This window comes from Nicotiana sylvestris, chromosome 2, assembly GCF_000393655.2.
Source record: "Nicotiana sylvestris chromosome 2, ASM39365v2, whole genome shotgun sequence".
In the NCBI taxonomy this organism is placed as follows: domain Eukaryota; kingdom Viridiplantae; phylum Streptophyta; class Magnoliopsida; order Solanales; family Solanaceae; genus Nicotiana; species Nicotiana sylvestris.
In genome coordinates, this window is record NC_091058.1 from 203691862 (window position 1) to 203702055 (window position 10194).

A 10194-nucleotide genomic window follows, 5' to 3' on the forward strand; every position below is an offset into this window, starting at 1 on the left:
CCCCGGAAGATAATTCATTACTTAAAAAGTCACAATTTGAATCGTAATTACGTAGTATCATCGGTTCGTTTAAATTCACTATTTTCTTGATCCCATAGGAATATATTAGTATTGTTAAAGGATATTTTGGGATATATAAAATCTATTTATTCTTAATTAGAGATCTCGAGTTCGAACTCAAAAAATAAAATAAAAATTTAATGGTAAGGAATGCTTTCCTCTTAAAAAAATTATATACGATACGCATCTAAATTAATCAAAGCAATATCTATATATATATATATATAATTGTAAAAAAAACTAACCCCACAATTTATACGAAAATAAAATGAAAAATTTTTGTGTTCCAATTTTATCGGATTGTACTTGAAGGGACAATTTAGAAGACACAAAAAAAACTTTAACAAGAAAATTCCTTCACCCAACATTTTATTTGATCGTGTATAAGCCAACCAAAACCAACCGATCCGTCTGTCCGTCCACGTGGCATCATCTTCCAAACTAGCAGAACTCGTATGGGCCCACCATTTGGCAAAGAACCGGTCTTTTGGTAGTTTTTCACCAGTTACCTGCTATTGCCAGTGTACTTACCGGTATTTACCGACAGTTCCGGTCACCGGTGTCAAAGTGTATAAAAAACTGGGGTTTTAGGCAATGTTTAGGTGGTTTTCAGAGGGTTTTTGGGCCATGAAAGAATTAATTGGTTGAAGAAATTTTTTTGCATTTCACAATATTTGGTTACTAAGTAAGTGGGAAAAAAAAAATCATAATTATGTGATATTTTTGAATTCTTGATTTTCTTTTTCAGTTTTGGCTGTTGAATTTTCCTGCCATTTTCATTTCTTGCATTTAAATATTGTAAGGATAACTATGACATGGAAATTGTGGGATTATGAAGGGAATTATTGTGGAGTTTCTGTAATATATATTATAGATTTTTTTGTGTGGGTATTTGGCAATCAAGATTTTTGTTCTGTTTGGCTGTTGAACTTTTCTGCCATTTTCATTTGTTGCATTTAAATTGTAAGAACATGGTGAGTTCTTGATGAAAAATATGGCTGTTTTAAGGTTGTGTGATTTATTTGTTTCTTGTTTGGTTGGTTTAAGGTGATGTGATCCATTTATTTTATTCTAATAATTTGCATAAAGTTCCAACCTTTGGTTCATAGCCTTTGTTGGGTTGTTAGAAAATCTTAAGTTAAAGAAACTGGAGTAAAATTTCAAGAATACTTCACCTTAAAGCTTTTCCCTTTCCTCTAACTTCTTTCAGAATTTGGTCCCCAAAATCAGGGTGTGTCTTAGATTAGATCTATTGATCTTTCTCAAATGAATTCTGGATTTCCTAGGTTGCTTTTTCTTTTTTATATCAACTTTTTAAATTCTTTTTTCTTAATTGTTCCTCCAATCTTTGTGTTGGGATTTTTGAGGTGCTATCTGTGAGGGGTTTTGGCCCTTTAATTTCATTTAGATTTGTATAATTTACTTTAATTTGTATATGAGAAAATGGCTTCTTTGCTCCTCTATTCTTTTTCTTTTATTTAAAAACCAACAGGCTTCTTTTCCTCCTCTACCTGAAATGGTTTAAGAGTTGGAAGTACGTTAACGCCTTTTTTTGTTTCAATCTAAACATATTTCTTTCTGTCATAATGAAGGTGAAAGTTTTTCTTGTAGCTCTGATCCAATGATTCTTTCAATCTAAACAACCCCAGTGCCTTTTTGAGAACTTACTTCTCCTTTGTGTATTTAATGCGTGGAATAGCTTGAACACGAAATTGGAGGGAATAGCTTTTTTTAAATTATGAAATCAAGATCAGAACTTTTCTTGTATGTTTTCAGCCCTCATAGTTAAAATTTTACAGTTTCAGTTGAAATTTACCTTTAGTTGTAGTTATGATTAAAAGTCTAAGATTGATCGACTTTCTTTGTGCTTTGATGCATTCTGTTGTGTTTCCTTTTTTGTTCCCTGATTTTCTTTATACCATCGTGCTTAACTTCCAATACTTTTACCTCAATGTCTTGATTCAAGATTTGTGATCCAGCAGGTTTCTTCTTTAGATTAGTTGGAATACTTGGCGCGCTTGACCGGTGATGTATAGATATAAGGTTTTTATACTGTAAAGTTGATCAAAGGCTGCTGTGTTTTTTGAATGTTTAGTCCTATGGTTTCTGAGATATGGTGTTGCATAAGAGGTTAGATTATGGATTTAATGGCTATCAGGTCCCTCCTATTCCTCGAGCTACCAGATCAGCTAGGGTAACGTAACCTCACTTTTCCAATGAAATTATTTTGCCTTACACTATTTCGGCTTGATGTACTAATTCTAATCTTATTTCACTATCAATTTTTTAGGGAAGGGGCAATATTAGGAAGAAATCTGATGGCAACAAAATGTGTGCTTTTGACTTGTTGACTACCGTAGCTGGGAAGTTACTGCTGGAAGGAGAAAGCACTCCAAATTCTACTAACACCGTTAAAGAGGATGAAGATACATCTTTAAAGGAAAATCTTTATAATGAAGGTATTCGAGAGCGGGGGTTCTTCATTTCTCCGATTGTCTCAGAAGCTCCTGTTGTAAATCATTGTTTAAGCAAATCGAAGGATACGTTATCTGGACAAGCATCTGTAATTACAAGTTCTGATTGCTCGGAGAAGTTGGATTCTGCAGAGCGATTCATAAATTGTGAAAGCAAAAATGAAACCAGGAACTGTTCTACTAAAGTTGAGCAGGAGGCATCTGGTTTTAGACATTTTTCTAATTGTACATTAGGCGCTGAAAGTAAAAAGCAAATGAAAATTGATCTGTCAAATGATGCAAAGATTTTCGGTTCAGACTTTCCTGATCTTTGGGATAGGAAACCTACAAATCTTGTTGTTTCGGACAATACTGTAAAATTATCTCTTTCTACGGACCATGTTCCTTTTGGGTCCTTTCCGGTGATCCGGAATGATGTAAAGTTAACTAACAAAGATGATGACGAAAATTATTGTGGGTGCGCTCAACCGAGCACCAGAAATAAGGCCTTCAGGCCAACACCACGTGTAGGAAATTTTAGGATGAGGAAGTTAAGTGACGTAAATCCTAAATTTGAAGATGCTGGTGAGTGTTTTTTTTTTAATTCTTTTTTTTTTTTTTAGTTCTGACCTTCAGTTTTAACTTGCTGGAATTTGACATATTGAGAATCTCTGCAGATATTGAAACAAGGCATGTGTACAACAGGAAAAATGACTACAAGAGCGAAAGGTCTCAGAGGGATTTTCCTTTCAAGAAAAGAAAGCTCTATTATTGTAACTCGTTTTCTGATTCTGATGGAGGGAGTAGTGATAGAATATGTAGTTCTCCAACAAAAGACTTAAATAGAGATGCCGCCGGTTATAGTCTAGCATCTTCAGGTGGTTTGTTGTTCTCTTCTGAAATCTTGCCTGCATTAATAGACATGCACATTAATCATATTCATTAATTGCTCGCGTCGACTTTCTAACAGCCCGTGCAGCAGTTGGGACATCAATCTCCAGAGGCGCTCGTACGTCTAGTGATTCCCATGGTGAGAAGGCTTTCTCTGGAATAATCAATGATTCTTTTGTATTCCTAGCTGTTTGTCATTTGTAGAATTTCTTATTATACAAAGATGTTTTTCTCAGTGAAGCTCAAGATCAAATCTTTCAGAGTTCCTGAGCTTTTTGTTGAGATTCCAGAAAATGCAACTGTTGGTTCTTTAAAGGCATGTACAAGCATTATTCACCTAAATAAGGTTTTATTTTCAGTATTGCGGCAGTCTTGGTTTTTTCCAGATTCCAACACAGAAATTCACTCTTTATGCTTTTAATATTCTTCCGCAGAGGACCGTAATGGAAGCAGTGACTGCAATACTTGGCGGTGGGCTGCACATTGGTGTAGTTTTTCAGGGTAAGAAGGTTAGAGATGACAACAAGACCCTATTGCAGGCTGGAATTTCTCATGATGACAAACTTGATGCTTTGGGTTTTACCCTGGAGCCTAATCCCTCTCGAGCTTCCTCAACTTTAGGTCCAGAAAGCCATTCTCGTGTACTTCCTTGTGACACACTTCAACCACTAACCAGGTATTTCATATGCTAAATGAGCTCCAATTGGCGTTAGTTACATTGTGGTCTTAAGTTTCGGTCTTTCACTAGCTTAATTCGGTATTCAATTAGCTGTAGGATTGTGATTCTATGAGACTGGTGCTGCTTTCAGTTTACCAATGAGTTATATTTGCAAATGTATACATGTCGTAATTATGTAGTTAAAATCTCCAACTGCTTTCTATATCTGCTGTTGGTCTTTTGTGGAAACTGCCAGGTGCTTATTGTGGAGTCTTTAATTTTTTAATCCAAGTTGGAAACACAGTTAAATTTGTTAGAGAACTTTTAATACTATTATTATTTATTTTCTTATTATTATTGCTATATATATTTTAACTTATTTTCACCACTACTATTATTTTGTTTTGGCATGATGATGATATGAGTTGAGCAAAGAAGTGAGAATTAATATCGCCGACCCCAACTCTGTTTGGGAATGAGGCGTAATTGTTGTTGGAAACAGTCTTGCTAAACCGGTCTAGAATCAGAAGTGTTGATTATTTTGTCCTATACGTCATATCAGGGGCCCGCCTACTCCTACTGTAATTTGTAATGGCATACGACGGGGAACATATAATGCCTTCTCAGATCATCCGGAAACAAATCTGAATAACTTCATTGAAAGCGATCATGATTCAGCTCCATCCCCTCCTGATGCCTCAATGGAGAAAGATGCTGCAGATTCAAGAGCATTGGTTCCGGTTGCTGCAGTGAATGCAGAAGCTTTGGCTGCAGTTCCAATGCGAAAGCCCAAGCGATCTGATACCGCACAACGTCGAATCCGCAGACCGTTTTCTGTTTTTGAAGTGGAAGCACTTGTTCAAGCTGTTGAGAAGCTTGGAACTGGAAGGTATACTTATTAAAACCACACCTCTGAAATGTGTAGAGCTCACAGCAGCATAAATGAGTTATACTCGCTTAAGTTGATATCATCTGAATAGTTGTATGGAAATGCTGACTTTATTAATCCTGTGGCCGCTTTATGTTATAACTTTATAGGTGGCGTGATGTCAAAATGCGAGCTTTTGATAATGCCAAACACAGAACCTATGTCGATTTAAAGGTACAAAACTGCAGTTCTCTTGCATCTCGACTACTCTTAATATTTTCCCACCTGTTTCTATCTTAGGCTCTCTACCCCTCGGGGTAGGAGCAAGATCTGCGTACACACTACCCTCCCCATACCCCACTAGTGGGATTTCACTGGGTCGTTGTTGTTGTTGTTGTTTCTATCTTAGGCTTCTTTTCTCACTTAGCTAGTTAATTGTTTCCACATTTAAAAATGTGAATTGTGAGGAGTCTTACTAGTATGAAGTTTCCATTTGTTGCTTCCTTAAACAGGTAACGATAAGATGATCTTTGCAGCTAAAAAGAATCATCTGATTTTGGCATTATGACCGTACTTGTATATTGCATCTCAAGTTTTATGTTAAGTCTTTTTCTATCTCCAACAATAAATAAAAAAATATTCTATGAATAAGCTGCCTACATCACACCCTCTTAGGGTGTGGCCCTTCCCTGGACCCTGCATAAACGTGGGATGCTTTGTGCACTGGGCTGCCCTTTTATTTTATGAATAAGCGAGAAAGAAGAGGGGAAATGAAGTTACTTCTATAAGTTATCCTCTTGATTAGGTCTGGGCAAAGAGCCGAGCCGGCTTGGGGCTCGGTCCGCTTGGTTTCAATCAAACCTCAACGTGACTCGGCTTTGCTTGGTCAAAGCTCGGGCTCGATCGAGCTGGCTTGATTAGTTGTGCAATTATCGTTTTGAAAATTAAGTTTGTTCCTTATGTTTAATAATTGCATGATAGTTCGTGTTCACGATTCTTCAGGACAAATGGAAAACACTGGTGCACACAGCAAGAATATCTCCTCAACAAAGGAGAGGTGAGCCTGTGCCTCAGGAACTCCTTGATAGGGTCCTCATTGCTCATGGTTACTGGTCCCAAAAACAAGCTAAGCAACATATGAAACATCAATCAGAGACGCGTCTTTTGCTTTAAAGAAGATTGTAAAGGATAAACTGGCTGCAGAAACTGGAGAAATATAAGTAGGTAGATGGGGTTTGGAGATTTTTTTTGATTTGTTAATAATAATATTTTGTAAGTGTAACGGTTATGAACAGGGGAAGTAAATTAGTTAAATAACATTTAGCAAGGAAGTTGGGGTTCGCACTTGTACATGTTTGAAAATAAAGTGCTCGCTAACACAAATTTTTGGATGGGGGTTTTGTAATTTGCTTAATTTGTTGGGTTTTTTTTTTTTACAAGAAATTCTTATCTTGGCAATTGTGGTTTATTGTTCAATTTGTGTAATAGAAAGGGAGAAAATTGATGTAGTTGTTTTGTAGTGGCCTATTTGATTGGTTTCAGTTTCTTATAGTGAATCTCCACTTCTTTTACATAATTTTTTTTATTCATGACTACATTATTATTTTTTAGACAGATGAATGGACCTGGAAATTAAAAGAAAGTGGAAATTAAAAGAAAGAGGAAGAAGAGAGCGGCAATTGGTCAAGCCAAGATCAAGTGAGGAGTCGTGATTAAGGACAAAGCTCATGAGTTGGGGGAGAAGTTGGTGTCTAATGGGACTTGGAGGGGTAGTGGAAACGCGAGTAATATGTGGACCACGACGGTGAATTGTATTAAGGAAGCTACTAGAGAGGTGTTAGGGGTCACGAATTTATACGCGGGAGGCCACAAAGGGGACTGGTGATGGAATAAAGAATTCCAAGAAAAAGTGAAAGCTAAGAAAGTAGCATATTTGAAACTAGTGGAGAGCGCAGTCGAGAAGGAGAGGAGGAGGAATAGGGAGTGCTATAAAAAGGCTAAGAAAGAGGCAAAATTAGCGGTCACAATGGTTAAGACTGCAGCGTTTGGGTGCATGTATGAGGAGATGGGGAGTAAAGGCGGTGACAAGAGACTGTATAGGTTAGCAAAGGTTAGAGAGATGAAGGCTCGGGACCTGAATCAAGTGAGGTGCATTAAAGACAAGGAAGGTAAAGTATTAATGGATGAGGCGTCTATTAGGTTTAGGTGGTAGACACATTTCCATAAACTCTTGAACGAGGATGGGGACAGGAACATCATGCTCGGTGAGTTGGAGTACTTAGAGAGCCAATAGGATTTGGTTTTTGTATCGCGCTTTAAGGTGGAGGAGGTTGAGGAGGTGATGCGGAAGATGACTCGGGATAAAACGAATGGGCCGGACGAGATTCCGGTAGAATTTTGGAAGGACGCGAGTCGGACAAGTTTGGAGTGGCTTAGTGGATTATTTAATGTTATTTTTAGGACGCAGAAGATGCTATGAATGGAGGTGGATCTTGATGGTCCCGATATAGAAGAATAAAGAGGATGTCTAGAATTGCAACAACTATAGAGGTATGAAGTTGTTGAGTCACACTATGAAAGTTTGGGAGTGGGTGGTGGAGAGGAAGGTGAGGAGAAGTGTGTCTATTTTTTAGAATCAGTTTGGATTCATGCCGGGGCGGTAGACTACAGAAGTCATTCATCTTGTGAGGAGACTGGTGAAATAGTATAGGGAGAGGAAGAAAAACTTTCATATGATGTTCATTGACCTAGAGAAAGCCTACGATAAAGTCCCATAGGAGGTTCTATGGAGATGTTTGGAGGTTAGTGGCATCCCAATAGCGTACACTAGGATGATTAGAGATATGTACGGTGGTGCTAAAACTGGGGCGAGGACTGTGGGAGGAGACTCGGAACACTTTCCAGTATTGATGGGGTTACATTAGGGATCAGCTCTTAGCCCATTTTTATTTGATCTGGCGATGGATGTGTTGACGTGATACATCCCAGGAGAGGTGACATGGTGTATGTTATTTGCAGATGATATAGTGTTGATTGACGAGACACGTTTGGGGGGGAGGGGTTAACACTTGGAGGTTTGGAAAAAGACCCTGGAGTCTAAATGATTCAAGTTGAGTAGGACGAATATAGAATATTTGGAGTGCAAGTACACATGAAGCAGAAGTGGACGTGAAACTTGGTACACAAGTTATTCCCAAAAGCAATAGTTTCAGTACCTTGAGTCTGTTATCCCAGTCAACAAGGAGATTGACGAGGATGTTACACATCGTATTGGAGCGGGGTAGATGAAATGAAGGCTCGCATTTGGTATTTTGTATGATAAGAATGTGCCACTAAGACTTAAGGGCAAGTTCTACGGAGTGGTAGTTAGACCGAATATGTTGTGTAGTGCTGCATGTTGGCTAGTCAAGAAATTCCACATCCAGAAGATGAGAGTAGCAGAAATGAGGATGTTAAGATGGATGTGCGGGCATTCCAGGAAAGATAAGATTAGAAATAAAGTTATTAGGGACAGGGTGAGAGTGACCCCTGTGGAAGACAAATTATAGGAATCGAGGTTGAGATGGTTCGATGTCTCAGCTAGAAGGTGTAAGAGTTTGACCATGACAAGTCTGGGAAAGGGTAGAGGTAGGCCAAAGAAGTATAGGGGAGAGGTGATTTGTAGGACATGACATTGCTTCAGCTTACCGAGGACATGACCTTTAATAGGAAGGTGTGGAAGTCGAGAATTAGGATTATAGATTGATAGGTAGTCAAGAGTTTCTCCTAATCTTAATAGTAGTATTAGTATTATTCTTATATTTTTGTGTTTCTAGATTTTTGTTATTCCATATAGTGTCATTCTTACCAATATTGTTAGTAGTATTCTTGTATTTCTTATTTTTAGATCTTTGTTATTACACATAGTGTCTTTGTTTTTTTCTTGTTTTGTTATTGTTGGTTGCTTCTTATTTAGTGTTTCTTAAGCCGAGGTTCTATCATAAAAACCTTCTCTACCTTCACAAGGTAGGGGTAAGGCATGCGAACACGCTACCCTTCCCAGACCCCACTATTGGATTACAGTGGGTTTTTTTATTGTTGTTGTTGTTGTTGTATTGTTTAATTTATAATATTAATTAATATTTTCATCAGCTTACCAATTAATATTTATAAGTGTTTATATATATATATATATATATATATATATATATATTTTACACCGTCAATTTTAAACTATAAAAAATGGGGATGGTGGGAGGTAAAAAAAAACCAAAAAAAAGAAGGCTGGATTCGCACGTGTAGAAAACATTTTAATAAGAGGCTGGGCATGGGGTGGGGCACTGTGTTAGGCCACTATGTAACAAAATTTTAAAGGGAAATTTTCCTATATCATATAGGAAACTATATTACCAGATATGTTCATAGTTTGCATATTACCCGCTATGCTAATAATATTTCTACAAAATATAGACAATTTATTAAATAAGAAATTATTGTAGTTGTAGGCTTCCTTATTTTTCTTCCTTCATAGAGTTTGAAAGCTTCAAGCAAAATCAATTATCAAGAAACCTAGAGTCGCAAAACCATAAATGCTGGCGAGATTTTCATTTTCGTGGTATAATTTGAAATCAATTAACAAGAAATCTTCTCTTTATCTCAGTTCACATATTAGTTGAGTTCTAATTTTTTTTTTCAACAGCTTAATTCTCTTTGACAAGTTAACTTCTTAGAAAACCAAAATGGGACGATCCTGCTTCATGTTTCATCATTTTTTTTATTTCACAAATCTAAACCAACTAAATCTTCTACAATTTATCTGCAACAAACGCAATTATGTCCAAAATCTCAATTATGATATAATTGAATGGGAATTAGGATAGCTATGGGAGATTAGAGAATTTCGAATTTGGGTTTTCAAAAATCATTATTTGTTTGGATTGGGTGTTGTTGCAAATAATTGGGAATATGGTTTGGGGTTTATATCTCAATTTTGAGGGGGTTTGGTGAAGATTAGACTTGGTTTTGGCTGAATTTCATATTGAAACTCGAAGAAGAAGAAGAAGAAGAAGAAGAAGAAGAAGAAGAAGAAGAAGAAGAAGAAGAAGAAGAAGAAGAAGAAGAAGAAGAAGAAGAAGAAGAAGACGACGACATGACATACATTATATTGCAGAAATTGTATAAAAATTGTATTATGTTTATTTCGCGAACAGTTATACATAGCGGATATGATCCTAAGTTTTTGTTTTTTCAACTTTAATAAAATAAAAAACAATAGAATACATTTT

General features: G+C 36.8%; 1 protein-coding gene across 5 annotated transcripts; it reads left to right on the forward strand.

Annotated features, from left to right (window-relative positions):
- The first annotated feature begins 670 nt into the window (after positions 1-670).
- Positions 671-6481, forward strand: LOC104239937 (telomere repeat-binding protein 5-like). Of its 5 annotated transcripts, none has more exons than XM_009794685.2 (10): positions 671-745; positions 2040-2254; positions 2351-3098; positions 3191-3391; positions 3484-3543; positions 3641-3750; positions 3839-4080; positions 4625-4951; positions 5101-5164; positions 5933-6481. In XM_009794685.2, exons 2-10 carry the CDS (start codon positions 2174-2176, stop codon positions 6101-6103), a joined length of 2004 nt encoding a protein of 667 aa, XP_009792987.1. In that variant the 5' UTR covers positions 671-745; positions 2040-2173; the 3' UTR covers positions 6104-6481. The 5 variants fall into 5 exon arrangements, with proteins under 5 accessions (XP_009792987.1, XP_009792985.1, XP_009792991.1 ...); XM_009794683.2 differs by having other exon boundaries at positions 2043-2254; XM_009794689.2 differs by having other exon boundaries at positions 2043-2254; positions 3641-3720.
- Positions 6482-10194: the final 3713 nt, after the last annotated feature.

Excerpts from the sequence above, each read along its gene's own strand:
- LOC104239937 (XM_009794685.2), top strand. The coding sequence starts at position 2,174 with ATGGTGTTGCATAAGAGGTTAGATTATGGATTTAATGGCTATCAGGTC. Across the intron at positions 3,544-3,640 it reads TACGTCTAGTGATTCCCATG|TGAAGCTCAAGATCAAATCT; the intron begins GTGAGAAGGCTT and ends TGTTTTTCTCAG. Across the intron at positions 3,751-3,838 it reads GCATTATTCACCTAAATAAG|AGGACCGTAATGGAAGCAGT; the intron begins GTTTTATTTTCA and ends ATTCTTCCGCAG.